Below are 25416 nucleotides of genomic sequence, written 5' to 3'. Positions count from 1 at the left end.
GTCGCGTCAACAGGGCGGGCCCAGCACGCGGCGCGCGAGTGACGTCACCACAGACGGAGGGGGCGTGGCCTGGCCGGCTTCCCTGGTCACCTACGGAGGCCGGCCTTCTTTGTAGCCTTGGCACGGTAGAGGTAGAGGAGCTACATTGGTCGCGTCCGCTGTCCCTCTGTCCCCTTGTCCCCTTCCCACCTGCCCTACTTTTGTATTTGATCTGTTTTGATGTCGGACTTCAAAGCACAGCAATGGGGGGGCGGAGCAGGGAGCAGCGTGCGTGCGCATGACACACGCCGCGCGCCGGAAGAACACTCCTAGTCCTGGCTGCGCGGTGAAAACGCTGGGGCGCGGGAGGGCGGGGGTGGTGGCGCCGGAGGTCGCCATGGCTACCGATCCCGAAGCTGCGGAGCCGGTGGTGCCTTCACTCGTGGATCGGTACTTCACTCGCTGGTACAAAGCGGGTAAGTGAGGAGTGATGTTGATCTCTGATTGGCTGCATTGGCCTAACGCTGTAGAGACTACGTTGGCAGGTCATAAACCACGCGCGCTCTCCCTGGCGCTCCCTCCCCACGTTAGAAGGAAGTGGACTTCTGTGTTCCGTCTAGGCCCAGGGAATGGCATTTGCAAAGAGCTGGTGGCCTGAAATACAGCAGGGCGCATTCTGGGGCCAGCGATTGCAGTGCGAGCTCTAGGGTGTTGCTCGCGGAAGATGAGTACTCTAAACGGAGTCCCCGAAGGTAGGCAGAGGACTAGGTTACAACAGTCCTTAAGTGCCTGGAGGGATTGAGGGGCAAAATCTACACATTTACTTAAGGAGACCGGTATGTTCATCTGCCACTTAGAAGTAGGTATTCTTTTTGTGTAAGCAGTAGCAGTGGTGGGAGCATCGTTGAGGACTCTGAGCTAACCCCTAGTTTCTTCCTTTCATTCAGTGATAATAGGTATATTCAGTTTAAAAAATACATTGTAGCATATTTTCTGTTGGCCCAAAATAGGGTGACCAACTGTCCCAGTTCACCCATGACTGAGGGGTTTCCCAGAATGTCAGACTTGCTGCACCAACATCAGGACAGTCCTGGAAACCACCAACAAAAAATATACTGCTATATCATAAAAAATGGGATGCTAATTGGATTTTCCTAGTAAAAATACTGTGTGTACTCATTTTGAAGTGAGGGTAAAGTAAGATGGAGCAAGTAATTAATTACCTTAACGTTGAGCAAATTATTCTGTCTGGGCCAGAGCTCTTTAAATACTTTATAGGAAGCCTTTAAGTATTTCTTTTTGAGTAATGAAGGGATACCAGTGATCAGCATGCAGCATGTATGTGTCCAGTCTTTATTAACTATCTCCATGACCCAAAGAAAGTACCACATAGTGGTAGTAAATATTGATTTCAGACTCATTTATTCTTTTAGATGTCAAAGGAAAATCTTGTGAGGATCACTGTATACTACAGCACTCTAACCGGTAAGCAAATTAGGAATTTTAAATGATCAAAAACTTTTTTCTTCTGGTATTCTAGCCTGGTATTGTCGCCTGGTATTGTCTTGGATTGAACAAATGTTCACTAAACAAACATGCACTAATTATCTTCTACTGTGTTGAAATGATATTATTAAAGGAGTTTGGCAAGAATGAGTATTCCAGTGCCTGGCCACTCTCAACAAATAAATTTGATTACTCAAACATCCAAATGGAGGACCACATCATCAGCTGCTACCTAAAGTGGCCAGTCTGTGCCTAACTACTGAACTGTTAGAGCCCACAGAAAGGGCTATGGTAGAGATATATATGGTATCTCGTATACACAGGCATGCCTTCTTTGTCTTCTACCCCAGTGCTACCTACCTAAAGACCTCTGGTCCTCTTCCCTTTCCTGGAAAATAAATTCAATCTTGTTTTCTCTTTTATTATTGTATTCTCCATTCTACAGTTATGCTCCAGTAATAACCAGAGAAAGGGGAGAAGATGATAGTTTGACTAAACAAATACCAGTTCATACATTCTTATTCAAATAGGAGTTATGGGAGGAAAAATTATTATTCCAAGCAATTACACAGGACCATTTTTTTTCTCCTTGTAGAATATGTGTCATCACATTGGCAGAATCTCATCCAGTTCTTCAAAGTGGAAAAACAATTAAGAGCATTTCCTATCAGATCAGTACCAACTGTAGCAGACTTCAGAACAAGGTCTCTGGGAAATTTAAGCGGGTATGTTCCTGTAATTCTGTGATTATCTACTTACATCCTCTATATTCATGGTAATGATAGATACAATGAACCTTAGAATCCAGTAGCATATGCTTAGCTCTAGCAGTTTGAGGTGCTGATTTTAGGTACACTTTAACCTAAAGAAATTCTCAGACTCCCAAAAATTAGGTATCTCAGGAGATATAATATCTGTTACATTAGGTTCTGTGCTACTATCCCTATAATGCCCAGGATGGAGGAGGTGGAAGGCAGGCCTTTGAAAGGAAACTCTAATAGCAATATAAGAAGATATTTTATCGTTTCTAGTTATATTAAACTAGTATCTTGAGTTCTGTAAAATTTATGTGACCAACTCTTCTTTACCGTGTATTTCCATATATAAATTAAACAGAAAAAAAATCCCAAGGGAGTAAGGGAAAAAAAAAAAGGCCAGGCACAGTGGTTCACACATGTAATACCTGCACTTTGGGAGGCCAAGGTGGGTGGATCATGAGGTCAGGAGTTCAAGACCAGCCTGGCCAACATGGTGAAATCCCATCTCTATAAAAATACAAAAACTAGCCAGGAGTGGTAATGAGCACCTGTAATCCCAGCCACTCAGGAGGCTGAGGCAGGAGAATGGCTTGCACCTAGGAGGTGGAGGTTGCAGTCAGCTGAGATCGCGCCATTGCACTCCAGGCCTGGGCAGCAGAGTGAGATTCTGCCTTCCCCCCTCAAAAAAAAAACATGAATACAAGAAAATATATGCTATTTCTCCTATTTTTCCATTTCTAAAGCATTGTCAGTGTAATACACATTTACCCGCCCCCTGTTCAATACAATATTCAGTTATACAGAATGCTCTCTCTACCCTCTATAACTCTAGGCAAGATGGACAGATTATTAAAAGAGAGTATCACACCAAAGAGAATTTAATGACATATTAAAATGTCTTGACAAACCCACTGGTTGGGAAAGTTCCTGTGAATGATGTAAGTCCTTCATTTACTGAGCTCATACTAAGAGTTGATTGCTCTCACTATTCCAGGGGACCCTTATTTAAACCCCCCTTTGTAGGCCTGAAGTCCCCTAATAATGTACCTTACAATTATTGATTTTTCCTCACTCAAGAAACTAGTGGATTTAGAAAAGCAGGCACTTTTCTTAAAAGATAAAGTCTACAAGTTACAATAAGTGTAATACTTAAGACTTCTGAAGTTTCTATGATAAATCTTGGTCCACAATAGTAACACTTAAGGCAGGTACAGTTGCTCATGCCTATAATCCCAGCACTTTGGGAAGCCAAGGCGGGAGGATCACTTGAAGCCAGGAATTTGAGACAAACCTAGGCAACATAACAAGGCCTCATTTCTACCAAGAAAACAATTTTTTTTTTAACTTAGCTGGGCATGGTGGCATGCACCTATAGTTCCAGTTACCCAGGAGGCTGAGGTGGGAGGATTGCTTAAGCACAGGAGTCAAGGCTGCAGTGAGCCATGATGGTACCAGTGCACTCCAGCCTGGGTGACAGAGACCCTGTCTCAAAAAAACCAAAACATTTCAGTGGGTTTTTTTTTTTCCAAAGCAATTGATAAGCTGCTTTAAAATCTACATAGANAAAAAAAAAAAAAAAAAAGTAACACTATTGTTACAAGTGAACAGAGAGGGACCTGCATATTGAACCCACTACAGATAAGTTTTCATTGGATCTCAGAACTGCCAGTCATTCTCCCAAAGGAGGTGATAAAAAGTCATCAAAACACTTCTGCTCTTTTGGCACAGACCTAGCTCTTTTGTGTCTGCTCTTTTGACACAAGCCATCCTCTTCCTTCCAGAAGCAGACAGTCACAATGACTCTACTATTTTGAAATGAAGAACGCATGTGCAGAGGAGTGAAGCCAATGTAGTAATATCTGAATCCCATCTAAAAATGTTTTGAGTGGTTAAATAAAGGGGTCATAAAGAATGACATCTTACACTCAAATGCCTATGTCCACTACAGGAAAAATTCCTGAGGAAAAAGAGGGTGACACATGAAACATGCCTGCATTGGCTTTCATGAGCCTCCCTGTAGATACTTGTCAGAGTCTCCCCAGGTATATCCATCCATTGGAGTAAATGAAACAATAACCATCCTATAACATTCAAACACATATACACCAAAATCTAGTATTGACTAATGGGTAAATTATTTTGCTACTTAAAACTTTTATTTTCCACATTTTCTCAATTGCATGCTTTGTTTTTGTTTTTCTTAATTAGAAAAATATCCCTTACTAACATACTAGGGATTTAAAAAGAGAGAGGAGGAAAAAAAAAAAATCCCTTCTTCAAAAAAATCTTAGTAATTGATCCTGGTAAATAAGTTCCTTTACTTATTAAGTTCTAATATTAAAATGAGGTAGGAATCTTAATGAAACTAACGTTATACAATATTGCTGTCATACTCTGTCATGTTGAATTTTACATGATTTCTTATTGATGGATTTTCCCACACTTTTGAAATCCTTATACCTGGTTATATGTAGCCTTCTCATTTATAGTTGATAAAATATATCGTTAGTCTGTAACTAAATTCCCATATATCATGTGTCTTAGCTTTTTATCCCTAGAGCCTAGGATGGCATGTGGCACACAGTAGGTACATTCATATATGTTTTGAAATTAATTAATGGATTTTATATACTTAAGTCATTTTGATTTAAAACACCAGTTCCAGGAATACAGCCTGTTATACACCTAAGGGCTACTTCTCAAAGGAAAGTGGAAATGTCCATCAATTGATTACTTCTCTCTCATTACACAGGGGGCACAGTTTCTAACAGAACTTGCACCTCTCTGTAAGATTTACTGCTCAGATGGTGAAGAATATACTGTATCTAGGTGAGTAACTTTTTAGCCACTATTTAGGAGACCAAAGGGAGGTAATATTTTTTTCTTTAAAACAATTCCTTTTTTTTTACTAACATGTTGAAATCTTAAATTTTTTTAATAGTTGTGTTAGAGGACGTTTGATGGAAGTGAATGAAAACATTCTCCATAAGCCATCTATTCTTCAAGAAAAGGTAAAAGAGAGAAAAAGTATGTTTTTTCCACATACCTTTCATTGGATTTTTTTCATCATTTGACAGTACTAAATGCTCTTTCCTTTCCAGCCATCTACTGAAGGCTACATTGCAGTTGTGTTACCAAAATTTGAAGAAAGTAAAAGCATAACAGAAGGATTACTGACACAAAAACAATATGAAGAAGTCATGGTGAAACGCATTAATGCCACAACAGCTACGTCATGAGAATTGACATGGAGCAAAAAGCAAGGCGGGATTCCTGTTACCTGGCCTAAACCATCTGTGCACTAAAGGAGAAGAACCAGTATATGCAAAGCATGCCTAACAGCCAGCCATATGCAGGGGAGGCCTAGTGCTTCACTTAACTTTGTTTTCTCTCTCTGTCTTGCATAATGAGCCTTGATTCCCATTTGCCTTCAGCCTGCCAGATCTGGCTGCCTGTGTACTCATGCTGTTCTCTTGCATCTAACAACTGGCATGCAAGGGGTGTTTTTCTGATTAAAAACAAACAAACAAAGCTCTTTGAAGAAAATTTAGAAAATACAGAGAAGTTTTAAGTAGCCAAGTAAAAGTAATTTACCCATCATCCCATAATCCAGAAGTAAATACATCTGACCCTTGAACAACATGGGATTGAACTGCAAGGGTCCACTTTTACATGGACTGTTTTTAACCATAAGTGAATCAAAAATATATCGTTAACCAAACACGAAACTCTCTTACAGAGCAGGTTCATATACTCAGGTTCCGAAGGGCCAACTGGCAGGACTTGAGTTATGTGCAGATTTGGGTATATGTGGAAGGTCCTGGAACCAATCCCCTGTGTAAACCAAGGGATAACTATACTGCATTTTAACTTACTTCTGTTTGAACATTATGATACGGTTATTGCTTTTGCCTCACTTGCCTATCAGTTGAAGTTTAAAAAAACCTAACCCACCCTTACCTAATCTGCTATAATGTGCCTACCAAAAAGCCTAGTCCTAGCCCATCTGCCTCAGCTCCTCTCCCTTTTAGGTTATAGGGAAGAGGCTGGAGTGTAGAGTATATTATATCTTCTGTCCTCCTTATGCCAACAAGATGGCCTTCCCCTCTGAAACAAAGTAAAACTGTAACACTGTGACTTCTTAAATGAAGGATGTGTGAAAAGGCTATGAAAAATACAAAGGCTTTCCTAGGAAATGTGTTCTAATACAGTGGAAAGCTAATTCTTGAAATATGCACATTGTAGTCACTCCTCAGTCTCACATACTCTAGTTACCAGCCAAGAAGTTAATGAGAATATGTCATTCAAAGGCATAGAAGCCTCTGAGTGGAACAAATGCTTTCACATCATTTAAGCTAAAAAAAAACCAACAACAACTATGAATTTATAGTTTAAGGTTGATTTACACTGAATTTCAAATAAAAGGACTATAAAACTTGTTATTTTTCTGTAAGGGCTGTAACATACATTTCAATATCCCTGTTTTTTTAGTAAAATACATTTTTATATAGAAGAAATCATCTGATGTATGAATTCCATTGGTTATCTATCCTCTTATGCTGTTGAAGTCATAAATTACCCCTTCTCAACCCCCACTTGCTCTTTTATTAGAGAATATTCTTTTTTTAGCTATGCAAAAATATTCTCTAATGAAAGTGCAAGGGGGGTTGGGGTTTTTAAGTATGATTTTGTAAATGAAACTTAAAGATCGTTTTGGTTCATAGGAAAAAACTTCTTGTAATCTGAGTGCCAGCATGACTAGCCCCCTAAATATACCCATCAGACATGACACATGTAGTAAGTGGAAAAACACCTCCATGATGGTGCTATTAGCTGAAAATATAAACACAAACAGCAGATCCTCACTTTAAGTAGCACAAAGACTCCTGGTCTTCATAAAACAAAGACACTAAACATAGTAAAAGAATTGTATATAATATTTTACATATAACTTTACCTCACAACATTCTCTAAATTTATGTTATAATTTAAAAGAATACTTTGGTTTCAGAGAATAAAAAATAATGCTTAATGATTCTGAACTGTGTAAGGAAGGATTTTACAAAGGTTATTAACAAAGCTGAATGCATCACATTTTCTCCCGAAGGACTACAGTGAAGATTTTCTTCAATAAAATATTAACTAGTTATGGTCAATTGGCAGTACTGTGGTTCTTCCATATGGATCTTTTGTGAATACTGATTGTGGTGGCTGACTCAGATAAAGATCATCAGATAAGCTTATATTATCTACTGCCATTTGGCAACTGACATGCCCTGTTAAGATTTCAAAGTGAATGTCAAAGCATTAGGATACAAGCACTGTGACTGGAGTCCAGCACAAAGTGGCCATGCTTTATCATGAGAAGATCTATAAACGAGATCCTTAATCATGACCCTACCCACAAAAACAAGAAAAGTTTTAAACTCCCAAATTAAAAAGACTAAAGAAAGATGTTTTTTGTTTTATGGTGAGCATTTCAAAGCCATATATATATATATTATATATGTATATATATAAAATATATATACATATATAATATATATATATGATTATTCTGAATTTAAATAGCTTCTTGGTTTCCTTATTCTGTCTTTATCTTCCATTCTATCAATCAATACTGAGAAAGTTCAAAATATTTTTTAAGTCTATAAGATAGGCTTAGAATTCTAGCTAATATTCAGGGTAGGCTGGCCAGCTATGCTAGAACTAGAACCAAAAACACATATCCTCCAGGAGTTGTTCCAGGATTCTGTGGGGTTCCGTTACTTTGCTTTTGGGAGTAGGCAAGGGATATAGCATAGCAGACCCGCTCCTGCTGTATAAAATGCTTATTAAGTAACAAATTTGCTTCTCTTATGGATGATCTGGGGACAGGGTCATCAGAGAATAGAGGGATTGAAGAAGAGTCCACGAGTTTAAGGAAAACCCTTCATTCACCCAGACTATGTATGTTTTCTGCTGAAATTAGTGTTCCAGATGATAAAGAAAGAAAGAAAAAACAGTTAAGGTAAAATATGCCAAAGGTGAGCACATATTCAAAATACCGTCTTTGGATTAAATTGTCTTTGAGACAGTTGGTATATTGATTTGGTTTGACTTTTAAAGAACACTAGTGCAATTTTAAAATCACACTACAATTAGAATCTAGCAATTACCATGGCATTTATTAGTTGTCAAAAAGCTTCACAATCAGTTTCATGATCAGAAAATAAAGCAAAATTTCATTATTGTTTTCTTTATAAAACTGATGAGTTTCTGAAAAGATAAAGGATCATTTGCTTTTTAAAAATGTCAGCTTCACCACATGATGTTCTAGAGATCTGACCCTAAAAGCTTCTCAAGTTTTACCATCCATGGTGTCCTTATTTGTAACTGAGACCCATCTGTTATTTTCCATCTGAAGCTGGAAAGAGTTAAGACAATTAGTTTGTTTCACTCTGAAAAAAAATTACAAAATTAAGTAGTAACTATTTTCTTTTGCATTTTCCTTTAAACCAATTTTTAAAGTGTGAGTCTAAATAGAAAAACTACCTCACCTTCTTCAGCAGTTTATAACAAAGCGAAAGAAGTTGAACTAAGAGAGCCATCATGGATCTTGTCTTTGTAATACATTTGTCAACCTACAGTGACAAAAAGCATGCAAATGATATTCTAAAAATAGTACTTTAAAAACTTTATCATTTATTTAGTTTTAACATAATAAAATTTTCTCCATATGGAAATCTAAAGGATCTTGAAAGGTATATGGATTTAGGCACATGAGCTGACTTAAAGCCCCAGGACACAGGTGCAGGGGTCACTATCTCACGGAACCCAAGCAGAAAGAGTGGGTGGAAAATCAGTCATTCTACTGCACGCTGTTTAAGGGCTTCTTAAAACATCCCAAGTAGTGGAATTAAATCCCATCCTTTGCAATCCCTTGTACTCTGCTTTGTGGGCACAAGCCCATATTCTCTCAGACAAATTATAGGAGACCAGACTTTGAGGCACCTGTGTCCAAGTTAGACAGGTAATGACTTCAGAATTGAATGGTAGCTGCTCAGTGCTATGGAATTAATCATGTCAAAAAACGATTTGGTGAATCTGCTACTCCCTGGGGTCAGTTACAATGGTAGATAATAAATGATTCTTGTAGACAAGGCATGAAAAAAGGAAATAAATTGCCCTTCTGTGGGTATTAACACTTTATTTGAAGAAAGAGGGGCTTTCACTAACCTGATAAAGATAGATGTGTGAAAGTTTACCTTTAAAAATACTTTACCTTAAGAAATACTTTATTCTGCAAAGAAGACTTAGTTATTGTCTGGAGCTGGTGGCATAGAGGAATTAGCTTGTTTATTTCCAGGAGAAGCATAAGCTTGTCATCGTCTTTCAGCTGAAATGTAATTTAGCAAGTTATAACAGCCCACAACAAAACTCCATCTTTAATACTTTAAATACCTTTATACCTTGATATTATACCCCCAAAGTGGGTGTACATAATACCACCACCAGCACCAGACAGGTGGACATGTTACCTGTTTTGAAAAAGCTTGTATACTGGAAGTAAGCTTTAAACCCTCTGCAGCAAAAACCTGGTAGAAAGAGAAAACACCACTATTTTAGACTGATGTTTTGTGGATAGTTGGTAAGAAATATACTAATAATTTTTACATAGAATTTTTAAAATAAAGCCTAGCCATAAAAAGTCTGTCATGGAACTCCTAAACTTTTCACTGTACCAGGAATACACAAGGGTTTAACTGTTTTCAGAAGGAGTTTTCACAGACCAGATGCAGAATCCATCCCTGGAGAGGCTTCTCTACACCAGACCTCCAATTATTCTGGAGGGTCACACAGACCTGATATTCAGCCACACAAATTATGTCTAGATTACTCAAGGGACCTAGAGCTTATCTCAAATATGCCCAATTATAAAAGGATGATGAGTTTTGGAACATGAGGTCAAAAGGGTTAGGACTTTCCCACTTCCATCTAGGTAAGACAAAATTCATCACCCATACATATTCCATAACCAGACATTTGAGAGAACCAATCCAGGTTTGTTGCTGTTTTTTCAGATTAATTTTCACTAGTCACCATGTACCATGAATTCTATAATTTAGTGAGATGAACAGGTTGATGAAGAAGAACAGTGAAAAACAAGGTTGGCTAAGTAAGATAGAAGTATTTAGGATATTATGTTAAAATGGTTTGCAGAATATTTTAGAGTGAGATACCAAGGGAGTAAAGGGAGGAAGACTTAGCTTTAGGTGGCATTAGTAATAATGAAGAGCACAGGAAAACACTGAAAGTGATTTGTGAATAAAAATAATAGGTCTTCATAATAATACTAAGAAGGAAGAGGCAATAATTCCATGGTTAATTTTTACCCTCTATTCAAAAGGCTTAACACCTTGCCATCATTGGATAAAGTCATCTCAAGGTCAAATCATACTTTGCAACCTTCCCTTTAAAAGGGAAACCAGTAAGCTTTACATCTAGATTCCAACCAAACTAAACGATTTACTTCCCCATGTGTTCCTTATCACTTCATGTTACCACTTTCTATTCTGCAAATTTTCTCTTTCCTTCTAGCCTGTACACCCCTTGGGGACAAAATCCATGTCTGTCTCAATAGAGTATGATGGTTTTAAAACTCCCTTAAAGTTGATAACTACCAAGTCTCTGTCTCCACTCCTGAACTATCCTGACATTGGTCTCATATAGTCATCCCTCAGGATCCATGGGAGATTGGTTACAAGACCTCTCCAAGGATACCAAAATCTAGAGATGCTTAAGTCCCTTACATAAAACAGTGTAGTATTTGCATATAACCTACACTCATCATCCCATATACTTTAAATCATCTCATCTCTAAACTATTTATAATACCTAAGGTAATATAAATGCTAAGTAAATCATAGTTATACTCTGTTAAAATGTATTTTTTTTTAACTGTTCTTATGTTTTATTGGTTTTCTTCCTTTTTCCTTTTTTTTTTTTTTTTTTTTTTGAGACAAGGTCTCACTCTTGCTCAGAGTGGAGTGAAGTGTTGTGATCACAGCTCACTACAGCCTTGGCCTCCCAGGCTCAAGTGATCCTCCTGCCTCAGCCTCCCGAGTAGCTAGAACTACAGTGTGTGCCACCATGCCCCGCTAGGTTTTTTTAATTTATTTTTTTGTAGAGATAAGGTCTCACTATGTTGCCCAAGTTGGTCTCGAACTCCTGGACTCAAGTGATCCTCCCAGCTTGGTCTCCCAAGGAGAGAACCATTGCACCTAGCCTGTTTAATATTTTTTTGAATATTTTCCATCTGTAGTTGGTTGACTCTGCAGATGCAAAACCTGCAGATGGGGGGGCCAAGTGTATATCCTACCTGACCTTTGTACTCAACCTGTACAAAACAAAATGCTCCATTTCCATCCTCTAAATCTGGTGTTCTCCCTCAGTGTTCCCTGTCTCAGTAAATAGCACTACTACTTACTCTGCTGCTCAAGCCAAAAACCTTACTTAAAACATAATTGGATAATACTTCTCAAAACCCTGAATGGGTTTACAGTCATCCTTGGCAGGAGAAAAAAAAAGTCAAAGTTCTCCCCATGGCCTACAGAAGCATCATATTTTACCACTTTCCTTCTGACTCACTTCACTCCCATCTATAACTGCCTCCTGACTCTTCTGATACACCCAGCCCTACCCCTGTATCTCAGGGCTTTGCGCTTGTTTTGGCCATCTAAAATCCTCTCCCTCATTTATCCATCCAACTCTCTCACTTCATTACTATCTCTACTTAAACATTACCTCCTTAGAGACGTCTTTTCTGATCACCCCTCTATCACCTCTGTATTCTAGTCCTACATGATTTTATCTCCAAGTACTTACATATGTGCATGGAATACTTAGACTTTTATTGTCTATATTCTGCTGCTACATCATAAGTTCTGTAGGGGCAGGAGCATTGCTTTGTTCACTTTTCTCCACAGAGCTCTTTTCCCCCAGATCTGACATATACCATAAGTTCAATAAATACTTGTTGAATGAAGTAGGCCATTTTATGTTAATCACAGTTTAGAGGCAATTCAATAGACATTGGTTTAATGACTAAGCTCACATAGAAAGAAGGTAAGTAGTAGATCTTTTGTAGTAAAACACCCCTACAGGGTGGTATAACAGAATGGACTTGGGCCAAACTGAAAAAAAAAAAAAAATCTAGAATTTATTTCAACTATCTTAAGGGAAATAGCTCATTTATAGTCTACAGAAAAATCCAGAAGACGTGTTTTCTATCATACTTCTGATTATGTTTATAAACATCCTCTTAAGCTGAAATCCCTTTTCGGCAGAGTTTCAAGTGGATGTGTATGGGAATGCCATAGAAAACTATGTAAGAGTGATAAAGTGATAGAGATTCCAAATCTTAAATGTAATGGGAATGCCAAAGGAAACTATATGAGTGATCAAGTGACAGAAATTTCAAATTTACGTACAGGAATGCTCTTGGTTCTAGAGAGACAAACAGGCTAACATGGGGATCAGGGAAAACATAAAAGGAATTTTGCAACCCACTGCCAATCTAAAGCCTCTAACTAGAGGGAGTAGAACTACAGATGGACCTATGTCCTGTTAAGTCCTGTTAAGACACATGGCATAAGAGTGGGTGTTAGCATATCTGTCTCTCCATTAATGCCCTAAATCATCATAAATACAGAAGGAAAGAAGGAAACTAACATGTACTTAATACCCTCTAATAGTCTTAAGCCTTTTAACAGAGGCTTTCTCATGTATTATCTCATGTAATCAATATATTTTATCCAATTCAATAATGAAGAGGCCAAAGTCTTTCTAGAACTCTGGATTTGTATCTGCTTGCAGGATATTTTCATCTACTTATGTAAACATAAATGCAATATTTAGATTATTAGATAGATGCAATTATTGCATCTATTGACTATCAATAAAGCCCATTCTACTTTATGTTCATAATATTTAAGTTTCCAATGAGATCAGGAAAATTTTGCAAAATGTCACTGCAAGCCGTCTACCTTTCTACTTTTCTACTGTTCTTTGCAGCACACAGGTATATACAGATGTAAGTATATACACATGGTCTAATAAATCATCTAGAAAACAGTTATTACGCACTTTTAGCCTGAAATTAAAGTACTAGCATGCAATGGAAACAAGGCATACCTCTAGTTGATGAATTAAATCCTGGGAAGTTTTCAGTGGCCCCTCACCTCTAAAATAAAATGAATTGTTAAAAAGGTAACAAAAAGTTATTACCTCAAAATTGGTTTCTATAATATTAAAATTTTAGAGCATTTGTGAATTAACAGATCCCAGATTTTAAAGAATAATATGAATAGACTGATAATATTATAAGTTTATTCTTAAAGCAACTTTAATATTTAACAATTATTTCTTAGGATAATTTTTCCCCAAGTAAATCTTATATATGTTAATTTAATAATATAAAAAAATTAAACAAGTTATAATTAAGTTCCATTTCTCTTTTTAACCTTTTTCATTTTGCTTCATAAATTAAATCTGTGAGATCTGATTGTCTTGACCAAAAGCCTTTGTTACATAATGGAAACAGGATTAAACCAAAAGTCAGGACATTTCACTTCTAATACTGATTTCGACTCTAGCAGTAACTCAGTTATCTAACCTTGATGAGGCATATCACTTAACTTTCAATTGTAAGTGAATAATCATAGTAATACTTGTGCTACCACTTTCATCAGAAGATTGAGGAACAGCAGATTAAAAATTACCAAGAAGAATTAAGAACTCTAAAAAATGAAAAGCAAATTACAATAAGAATAGCCAAATGCATTATGCACAGCAATGAACTAGGGATAAGTCAGAAGATCTGGAATCTAGTAGCAACCAGTTCTGCCAGTAAAGAGATAGGAGATGTAGTTCTCTTTGAAAAGGTCCTTTACCTCCTTTGTTAGTTGTATTCCTAGGTATTTTATTCTTCTTGTAGCAATTGTGAAAAGGAGTTCGCTCTTGATTTGGCTCTCTGTTTGTCTGTTATTGGTGTATAGGAATGCTTGTGATTTCTGCACATTGATTTTGTATCCTGAGACTTTGCTGAAGTTGTTTATCAGCTCAAGGAAATAAGAGAAGACACAAACAGATGGAAAAACATTCCATGCTTATGGTTAGGAAGAATCAATATTGTAAAAATGGCCATACTACCCAAAGTAATTTATAGATTTAATGCTATCCCTATCCAACTACCAATGACCTTCTTCACAGAACTGGAAAAAACCACTTTAAACTTCATATGGAACCAAAAAAGAGCCCGCATAGCCAAGACAATCCTAAGCAAAAAGAACAAAGTTGGCGGCATCACACCGCCAGACTTCAAGCTATACTACAAGGCAACAGTAATCAAAACAGAATGGTACTGGTATCACAACAAAGACATAGACCAATGGAACAGAACAGAGGCCTCTGGAGCAACACCACACATCTACAACCATCATCTGATCTTTGAAAAACCTGACAAAAACAAGCACTGGGGAAGGATCCCCTGTTTAATAAATGGTGTTGGGAAAATTGGCTAGCAATGTGCAGAAACCAGAAACTGGACCCCTTCCTGACACCTTACACTAAAATTAACTCCAGATGGATTAAAGACTTAAACATAAGACCTAACACCATAAAAACCCTAGAAGAAAACCTAGGTAAAAACCATTAAGGACGTAGGCATAGGCAAGGACTTCATGAATAAAACTCCAAAAGTAATGGCAACAAAAGCCAAAATAGACAAATGGGATCTAATTAAACTTCAGACCTTCTGTATAGCAAAAGAAATAATCATTAGAGTGAACCAGCAACCAACAGAATGGAAAAAATTTTTGCAATCTACCCATCTGACAAAGGGCTAATATCCAGAATCTGCAAAGAACTGAAACAGATTTACAAGAAAAAAAAAGAAAGAAACCCATCCAAAAGTGGGCAAAGGATATGAACAGATGCTTTTCAAAAGAAGACATATATGAAGCCAACAAACATGAAAAAAATGCTCATTATCACTGGTCATTAGAGAAATGCAAATCAAAACCACATTGAGATACCATCTCATGCCGGTTACAATGGCGATCACTATTAAAAAATCTGGAGACAACAGATGCTAGAGAGGATGTGGAGAAATAGGATCACTTTTACACTGTTGGTGGGAGTGTAAATTAGTTCAACCATTGTGGAAGACAGTGTGGCGATTCCTCAAGGATCTAGAAATAGAAATTCCATTTGACCCAGCAATCCCATTACTGGGTATATACCCAAAGGACTATAAATCGTTCTATTATAAAGACACACACACAGGCATGTTCATCGCAGCGCTGTTTACAATAGCAAAGACCTGGAACCAACCCAAATGCCCATCAATCATAGACTGAACAAAGAAAATGTGGCACATATACACCATGGAATACTATGCAGCCTTAAAAAACGATGGGTTTGTGTCCTTTGTAGGACATGGATGAAACTTCCACCATCATTCTCAGCAAACTGACACAGAACAGAAAATCAAACACCGCATGTTCTCACTCATAGGCAGGTATTGAACAATGAGAACACTTGGACACAAAGAGGGGAGCATCACACACTGAAGTCTGTTGCGGGGGCTATGGGAGGGATAGTGGGAGGTAGGGTGGGGGAGGGATAATGTGGGGAGAAATGTCAGGTATAGGTGATGAGGGGATGGTGGCAACAAACCACCTTGCTATGAATGTATCTATGCAACGATCTTGCATGATCTGCACATGTACCCCAGAATCTAAAGTACAATTTAAAAAAAAGAGAGAGAGATAGGAGATGTGACCATATCATTCCTGCTCTCTGACAAACTATTGTGAAGGTCAAATGAAATTATGAAGCAAAAACCACATTAAAACTATAAGGTAGTAGTACATTTGAAATTTAAAAAAACTATAAGGTGCTAGAAAATCTTAAATGTATGAATTAAGAAATATGAATGATTACATGTAAATCATTAGGAAATCATATAAATTATTAAGATAACCTTAAACAGTACTCTGAAGAGGGGCTATAAATCTGCCTGGAAAAACTACCGCAAGGAATTTATCTATTACAGAAAAATCCATTTTCTTTTCTTGAACGTCATCAGTGCTATCCAATAATTACATTCTAGGAAGAAGTCCTGTTCCACTGAGTTTCCCCTCATAGTGCAACCCCTCACATTTCCTAGTGTCCATGGGATACACTCTGCTGTTCTGACATTGAAACAGAAAATTCTGAGCCTGTCATTCTGAAATACTCTGAAATAAGAACTAATTAAGGGGATGCTATAATCTTTTTTTATAAAAGTTGGCCAGACACAGTGGCTCATGTCTGTAATCCCAGCACTTTGGGAGGCCAAGGTGGGCAGATCACTTGAGGTCAGACCATCCTGGCTAACATGACAAAACCCCAACTCTACTAAAAATAAAAAAATTAGGCCAGACATAGTGGGTGATGCCTGTAATCCCAGCACTTTGGGAGGCCAAGGCAGGTGGATCACCTGAGGTCAGGAGTTCGAGACCAGTCTGGCCATCATGGTGAAACCCCATCTCTACTAAAACTACAAAAATTAGCCGGACATGGTAAGACACACCTGTAATCCCAGCTACTTAGGAGGCTGAGGCAGGAGAATAGCTTGCACCTAGGAGGCAGAAATTGCAGTAAGCCGAGATTGCGCCACTACACTCTAGCCTGGGCGACAGAGCAAGACTCTGTCTCAAAAGAACAAAAAACAAACAAACAAACAACAAAAATTAACTGGGCGTCATGATGTGTGCCTGTAATCTCAGCTACCCGGGAGGCTGAGGTATGAGAATTGTTTGAACTTGGGAGGTGGAGGTTGCAGTAAGCTGAGGTCGTGCCACTGCACTGTAGCCTGGGGCGACAGTGAGACTGTCTCAAAATAAATAAATAACAAAAGAAGTCTACTGATGAACGCTTTATTTGGGAAGATTTTATATATCAAATTATATTCATTAAGTAATAATATATTCCCCCAAGTCTTATTATCAAAAACATTTTTTTAAAGCATGATTTTCATCACCATGGAAATAACTAGCTTGATTCCAGCCCAAAGCAGAGATTTTTGTTATTTCAGTTAGTCTGTGCAAATTTATTGTGGGTAAACACAGGAGTTCCATTCTGCATTCTTTTGGAGGCCTGGGTCATCAGATTTTAAAAAGGTATGAACTTAAAAAGGTCAAATTCATGTTGGGACTCAATCACAGGAGAAGCTTGCTATCAACAGTTAAGAACAATGGAAGGAAACCACTGAAGGAATGATCTCCAATGATGGAAAATATAGCAAGCTACTGACAAATGATAGTTAAACAGCAGCAAAATCTCTAACTCCTATCATTTCTGCCTTCTCCTTCCAGAGAATTATCTCTCTAGAAAAAGTAGAAGAAATCAAAAGGAAAATGATGCCTCTTAGCTTGGGACTATGTCTTCTCCACTCCTAATCCTCCTTCTATAGGAAGGAATCTTCACCAGCACAGCATCCCTCATTTTTCTCTGCTCCCTCACCTGTCCCATCCCATACAGGGGGTGGATGCTCATCTTTTCAGTCTTTCTGGTGACTTTGCAAAAATAAATTGAACACATTAACCCTTTCTTTTCTCCTTTTTCTTTTGGAAGTGAAGTTGCCTTTGAGAGTTAACTGGTCTTCCACAGGTTTAAAGAGATACATTGTGTCCCTAGTAGGTAAGACTTTGTAATTCTAGGGATCATTTTTCAAAACTTTATTGCTTATTGATAAAACTATATTCTTCAATATCAGCTTTATCCATATAAATGTTACTGGCTCCTATCTACCTATTCTTTTGCTTATTTTTCATTTTGTTCAAAACTTGAGTGGGAAAAGGGGGTGCTATTTATTGAGTCCCAAAGCCCACACAGTTGTAAAGATCCTTCAGTACTTTAATTGAGCTTCAGTCTCTAGAATACTGAAACAACCTGCAGGTATGTTCCACTGTGGACAACTTTTCAAAATCAGAATGAGTAGGAGAGGAGCCAGAAAACTGGAGACATCAAGTATTTTCCAGGTTTCCAAAAATGAAAAAGATAGACTTCAGAAACTGAGTGAAAAGCTTGAAGTTATTCCTTGAGAAAATTCTAGAATGTATTATTGAGCAGATAACTGATTTTAACTAAGCAGAATTACTATACCTTATGTATAGATTACTATAATGGAAGACCAAAATATGACTAACATTGACATCAACAAGACATTTGATCAAGAGTCTTGGAATATGAACAAGACAGAGAATGTAGGTCAGATAACATTAACATTAGGGGAATTCTCTACATAATGAATCCTGACTCACAGAGATTTGGCACACTATTGACATAGGCCTCATAGCTCTACTCTTTGATCTGTGTCTAATCAATCTTCATCTGTATCTAATCAATCACTGTATAAAGGCATAAAAGGCATGTTTTCTTAACATACTGATGCTGGTTGGGAGAGGCATTAATATGCAGGATAATAAAAAACAGGATGTAAAATGATTTCAATTATGGAAAGACTGGGCAGAAACCTAGCAGAAGACCCCTTGTAATTAAATACATATGTCTTCTTGTTGCATTCACTTAAGTAAACTGTCATAGTAACTACTTTTAGTCTTTTTACCATATATTTCATACTGACTTTAACCTATCAATGATTTAACATGGAACTTTTTCTTTATACCAGATATCATGATACTGATTTAAAAAAATACAACTACATTTACCTAGTAAATAAATACAGAGAATAGGCCATGCTGGACATGTTCCGTCCATATTGAACAATCTCATTCTCCTGATCTTCCCACTTCTCAATTTCACAGTCAGCGTCAGAGGTGAGCAAACCCAGCTTAAGTCCAAGCTTTGCTATCTTGGCTTGCTCCTACAAAACATGTATTTTAATAACAATGACTTTATCACAATTGCTGTAAAAGGCAGATTCAATGTAAAAACAGGTCTTACCTCAGAGTCAGGCTTGTCTGGCTTTAATGATTTCAGGTTTGCATTATTCTTCTGTGACAATAAAAAGATTAAGATTATCTTAAAAAGCAGTATATTAAAATGTAAGGAAACACAATAGTAATACAAAGCATAACAAAGTATGTGTACGAAAGTTAAAAATATTCAGTATGTAATTACTGAATAATTACATACCGAATATTTTACCAATTGCAAATGCTCTACTAGTAGGTAAGTTTAGCTTTGAATAGGATGTTAGTTTGAAATCTGGAGCCAAAGAAAGCAGGTCAGTGCCCTGCCTGCTCTGTGGCCTCCGTGCTTATAGCTGCTCTACTCTTTTCACAAGGGCATCCAGAGCTTCAAGACAACTTTTGCAGTATTCCTGGAATCCAATTATTATGTCCCCAAGCCTCCCTGGCCTCTCTGTTCAACATGATTCTTATAATGCTTGAACTATTCGTATGAAATGATATATTAAAATTAGTTGCTGTATGTAGTTTTCTGTACATTCCTCATGTTATGACTCCAGAATTCAATTCCTTTTACTAATTTGCTCTTGGCTAAATTTCAACACTAGTTTCATTGATATCCCAACTGCTAATCCCATAACCCAAGTTGTAAAGAGATTATATGCAGGATTCTGAATTTAATATGTGAACCAATGTTCAATGGTTCCCTATTTTTGAAAGAGAAAGTTTGTTTTCATGTAAATTATCTGGAACTCGGAGGGTACTTCCCCAGAAGGGGAGAAAATATTCCATACTAGTTAGTTACCAGGCTAGTCCACTGGTGCCTGTATACCTGAAGAATAGAGTACCAGGACAAACCACACCACCACCAATAGCAACATTTCTTTTAAAAATATATTCCAAATTTCTCTGGAGATGATAGCCCACAGAGATGATTCCTCCAACTCTGAGATCTGGTGAAAGCTCCCACAGTAGGGCAGGAGTTCCAGAACGGCTAGGGTTTGTAGAGAAAAGGGTGCCAACAGATACAGTGAGCCAACTTTTTAAAATGGAAACATATATTTAAGTCATACATACTCACAAACACATATTGGGTATGGATTCACATACATCCACACGAAGTATAAATTACAATAAAACAAAACACTCATGTGACCATTTGGCTTAAGAAGGAAAATCATCACTAATACCTTAAGGAAAAAGATCTTCCCATACAGAGATTTTCTCATGATGTTTACTATTAAAGAAATAGGTAAAGTTGAAGGACAGAAAATAAAGGAACTCTGTTACACACATACACATACACACACACACACACACAGAGAGAAAGAGAGAGAGAGAGAGAGAGAGAGAGAGAGAGAGAATAAACAAATATGACCAACGATGTCTCTGGCTCCTCCCTGAATGGTCACATCATCTTTATCTCCATTCTTGGTCTAGTTGACTATAAAGCAATTGATAAAACATTTAAGAAAGTTACGAACACCTTCAAACTTTTTAGGTTTTATTTCATTTAGAATTTTATACCTTATATTACTCTTTAAATTTAGTTGCATTTTCATTATTTTTATTTTTGCTTTTACTAATGATGATTATTAAAGCGTTTAATGACGACCAAAAGGGGACTGATTGCCTGAAAAGGTAAATAAACCATCTTAATAATGTAAACAAGTTTGCCATCTAGTGGACACTATTTTGGAATGCAGTCAGATGTATTCATTTCAGTTACGTAAAGCTTAAGACGTCAGTCCCCTAAATATAAATAGCACCAGACTCCAACTTTGCTTCCTAAAAGAGAGAACTATAATTTTCTAGGACTATAATTAGCTATGCTATCCTCAACTAAGAAAATGGTTCATAATTCTGGAATGATTTGTTACTAAAGATAAAAAAATACGATTCAGTTGAATAAAATCTTTGCTTCATTCAACCTGTTAAAAGTTTTGTGATGCCTTTTCTAATTCTCAAAAAATTATTTTGTAGTAGCCCTAAGTTATAGCACTTACAAAAACAGTGAGTTTATCCTTACTTGCTTAAATCCAGTAGGTTATTAGCTATAAAACCATCTGTTTGGGTTAAGTTAGCTTAAAATAACAAAAATAGACAAATCGCTATCTGTATTTTCAAACTGTTCTGACAATAGCTTAAGGCACGGAAACTGTTCTTTTTTTTAAGCCACAGAATTAATTTGCAGTGTCGTGACTGCTTTTTCACCAGCTACATTCAGTTCTACATGTTGTATTTCAGTATTAAATTCCAGTCCCTTTTCAAAAAATACACTAATTAAGTTTAGACCGTTTTTAGATTTGGAGATTTATCATTTGTTCTTCCCCTACACCATCGACCATTCTCACTATCATTTCTACAACTCCAGACTTAAGACTTTTATATCTCTCTTCATTGCAAGTTCTCTCCTCTGATAGTCACCAACTATTCTTCATCACATTGTTACTCTTGATAATCATCAGTAATTTTTCTTTCTTCTCTATTCATTTTCTTTTTATGCAAGTTTAAACCTATACTATCCAGTAGCGTAGCCATTAACCACACAGGGTTATTGAATACTTAAAATGTGGCTAGTCCGGATTGAGATACACCTTAAGGGTAAAATACACACCAGAGTTTGAAGACTTAATATGACAAAACGATTATAAAAAAAATTCCCCTAATTATATGTTGATTACATGCTTTAGTGAAAATATTGGGGATATATTGGATTAAATAAAAGATTAACTTCACAAGTTTTTTTGGTAATACAACTACTACACAATTTTTAATTATATATATGCCTTGATTTATAGTCATCCCTCAGTATGCTCAAGTCCGTTACATAAAATGGCGTAGTATTTACATATAACCTATACATATCCTCCTATATACATTAAATCATCTCTAGATTACTTATAAAACCTAATACAGCCAAGCACGGTGGCCAAGGCCTGTAATCCCAGCACTTTGGGAGGCCGAGGTGGGTGGATCACTTTAGGTCAGCCTGGCCAACATGGCAAAACCCCATCTCTACTAAAAATACAAAAATTAGCTGGGCGTGGTGGTGAGCACCTATAATCTCGGCTACTTGCGAGGCTAAAGCAGGAGAATCACTTGAGGAGGTTGCAATGAGCTGAGATCACGCCACCGCACTCCAGCCTGGCTGACAGAGACTCCATCTCAAAACAAACAACAACAAAAAAACTAATACAATGTAATTGCTATGTAAATAGTTGTTATACAGTCTATCCTTACTTGCTTAAATCTGGTAGGATATTAGCTATAAAACCATCTGTTAGGGCATAGTATTTGCATATAACCTATACATATCCTCCTATATACATTAAATCATCTCTAGATTACTTTTTATCATTGTATTGTTACTTTGTTTTGTTTCATTTTTGTTTTGAGATGGAGTCTCACTCTGTTGCTAAGCTGGAGTGCAGTGGCACAATCCCAGCTAACTGCAACCTCTGTCTCCCTGGTTCAAGCAATTCCCCAGCCTCAGCTTCTGAAGTAGCTGGGACTACAGGTGTGCACCATCACACCCAGCTAATTTTTGTATTTTTTAGTAGAGATAGGGTTTCACCATGTTGGCCAGGATGGTCTTGATCTCTTGACCTTGTGATCTGCCTGCCTCGGCCTCCCAAAGTGCTGGGATTACAGGCGCGAGCCACTGCGTCCGGCCTATTTTGTATATTTTTCCAAATATTTTTGATCTGCAATTGGTGGAATTCACAGATGTGGAAACCTCAGATACGGAGGGCCAACTGTATATTTCTATTGATCAATGTTGGGCTAGACTGTAAGCTTCACAGTAGCAGAGGCCAGGCCTGCCTTTTTCATTGACTCAGCAAATTATCAAATTATTTTCTGAGTGTCAAGGGGAATTTTCTGAGTGCTAGTCAAGGGGAATACCAGACAGTCTAGGCAAGGAGAGCAAAATAATTTTTTAAATCCCTACTGTGGAATTTATATTTTAGTGTCTTTTTCATCATTCTTTCATCAGGGCCAAGCATAGTAGGTGATCAAGCATCAGGGCCTGGCGAATAGTAGGTGATCAAGTAGTACTTAATGAATAAACAAATGAATATTTTGTCCCTCTTTGACCTATAATTTGACCTGTTATGAATACTGTGGGCCATCGAAGTGCTCCTTTCTTTGTAACTGAGAAACCCGGTATAATTTTATACCAGGCATAATTCACAAGTCTTTTATTTTTCTCATTTGTTGTCATGATTACTTCCTGCTCAGAAGCTACTTCTACATGGGCCATTGTTTTCCTCTACTTCTTAAATTAGAGTTACTAGGACCACCTGGTAGTTTTAGAGGAATAGTCCTTATTGATAATTGATTTTTTTTTAACTACCCTTTCTACTTTCTATATTCATCTTATTCAAAACTATACATTTCCATAGAATGCTCTCTATAAATGAATTGCTAAGATCATCAAAATGCCACCTAGGTAACATGACTGATATTAAAATGCTATCAGCCAGAAGATAGCAATTTTCATTCCTGTCATTATTTTTTCTTGTTGCATTGTTATAATTTTTCCAAATATTTTTGATCCATAATTTCCAATATTTTCGATCCCCAAAAGGGATCTTGGAACCACTACTTGGCCAATTTATGACTGTGTATCTCTTTCCCATATATATGACATGTGACACGTTTTCATCTAGGTAGAAAGCATATGAAAGTCCTTAGTTTGCAGAAAGTGATTCCAACATGACTTTGCAAATTAGATCCACGATAGGGAGAACAAAACAACTTCTGACCTCAGATATGGCTTTTTAATATCTTATTTATTTATTTTTATGATGCTATTACTAGGATATGGCTTTTTATTAGTCACAAATTATGTTACCTATTTTCTCAAACCCCCAAACCTAACACAAATATTCAGAGTATGAGCTACACTTAGATTGCTACCCATAATAACAATTCTGAAGTCAACATTAATATCCTATCTTTCTTCTATTATGTCAGTTATTTGTGGTATAGGGAAGTAGCAAGAGGCAACAGGAGCATAATTTGAATTCTGAATTATAACATTCTGAAATGAACATAATTCTTACTTACCATTGGCTTTGGAAGTGAAAGGTAGCCATACTTCTCTCCTACAAATAACATATATTACTTAAAATTTTTTTCTATTATTCACATTTTAAAGTATTAATTAAACAGGAATGTTAGTACATTAGTTTTGTTAACTTAGTCTATTAATTACATAAAATTCAGAAATAAAATTGTAATTTGGCTGATGAACATGAAGACTCTCAACAGCTGCATGTCTAAGGTACTATGCTGGCCAATCTCCACCTCTCCCAACATAAAGGGAGAAATCAAATGTCCCACTGACATTTACTGTCACTCACAATCAGCTTCATTCACAGAGTGCTCCTTTTACAGTAGCTGGCCTCTAATGAAACCTGATTCCTCTTTTATCAGTACCAGTATCAGCACTACTTCCATTTCTGAAAAGTACCAGACCAAATAATTTATAACTAACCTCATAATGTATTCTCTCAGTCAGGGAAGAAGAAACCCCTCTCTACAAGATAGGAAGATGAAATAAAGCAAATAACAGGTTTCTTTGGCTGTGAACTGACACATGGCATGAAACACGATAATGAGGAAAGGAAGAAGATGGGCAATGCCCACATCATCCCTGCCCCATCTATCATTTTGCAACTTCCGGATCATGTATACAGTCAGGTTACAATGAATAATAGCCTTTTTATAAAAGCCAGTTTGTGATATCTGGGGTAAAAATTCAAGAACTAAACAGTAATTGTGTCTTGAAGAAAAATTGCTTCTTCAAGGAAAACAAGTATATTCAGCTATAATAGATTAGTTTAAACCATATGAAATTGCTAGTTTTCAACCATTTTGAAATTTCATATGGTCCAAACCAATAAAAGTAAACATAAGAGCACTAAATCACACCTTTTCTTATAGAATGACTATTACATGAAATGGGCAAACCTGTTAGTCTCACAATAGTTTATACAAATATTTAAAATTTCACCTATAACTGTGCTATTAAATACTAGCCACATGTGACTACTGAGCACTTGCAACGTGGCCAGTCTGTACTGAGGTATGCTATAAGTGTATAATACATAACAAATTAGGCCGGGCGCGGTGGCTCACGCCTGTAATCCCAGCACTTTGGGAGGCCGAGGCGGGTGGATCACGAGGTCAAGAGATCGAGACCATCC

The 25416-nt window shown here is 37.1% G+C and overlaps 2 protein-coding genes across 3 annotated transcripts in view; one reads left to right on the top strand and one right to left on the bottom strand.

Moving 5' to 3' along the window:
* Positions 1–46: 46 nt before the first annotated feature.
* On the top strand, positions 47–7399 carry ABITRAM (actin binding transcription modulator). Its single transcript, XM_017498568.2, has 6 exons — positions 47–455; positions 1413–1464; positions 2081–2210; positions 4996–5072; positions 5185–5254; positions 5345–7399. Exons 1-6 carry the CDS (start codon positions 278–280, stop codon positions 5480–5482), a joined length of 645 nt encoding a protein of 214 aa, XP_017354057.1. The 5' UTR covers positions 47–277; the 3' UTR covers positions 5483–7399.
* A 984-nt stretch (positions 7400–8383) lies between these two features.
* The window catches only part of CTNNAL1 (catenin alpha like 1), a 73032-nt gene continuing 55999 nt past the window's right edge, over positions 8384–25416 (bottom strand). The window contains exons 12-19 of one of the 2 annotated variants that reach the window (XM_017498564.2): positions 24275–24312; positions 19236–19286; positions 19001–19155; positions 13419–13467; positions 9764–9820; positions 9508–9621; positions 8783–8866; positions 8384–8649 (exon numbers count right to left, since the gene is read on the bottom strand). In XM_017498564.2, the coding sequence (XP_017354053.1) occupies positions 8584–8649; positions 8783–8866; positions 9508–9621; positions 9764–9820; positions 13419–13467; positions 19001–19155; positions 19236–19286; positions 24275–24312 (614 nt within the window). In that variant the 3' untranslated portion in view covers positions 8384–8583. The remainder of the gene's footprint in view (positions 8650–8782; positions 8867–9507; positions 9622–9763; positions 9821–13418; positions 13468–19000; positions 19156–19235; positions 19287–24274; positions 24313–25416) is intronic. The other variant, XM_017498565.2, reaches the window with a different exon arrangement.

Source organism: Cebus imitator, unplaced genomic scaffold (assembly GCF_001604975.1).
Source record: "Cebus imitator isolate Cc_AM_T3 unplaced genomic scaffold, Cebus_imitator-1.0 Scaffold244, whole genome shotgun sequence".
Taxonomy (NCBI): Eukaryota; Metazoa; Chordata; class Mammalia; order Primates; family Cebidae; genus Cebus; species Cebus imitator.
Note: the sequence above shows the minus strand (reverse complement) of the source record. Positions and strands in the feature narration are given on the sequence as shown.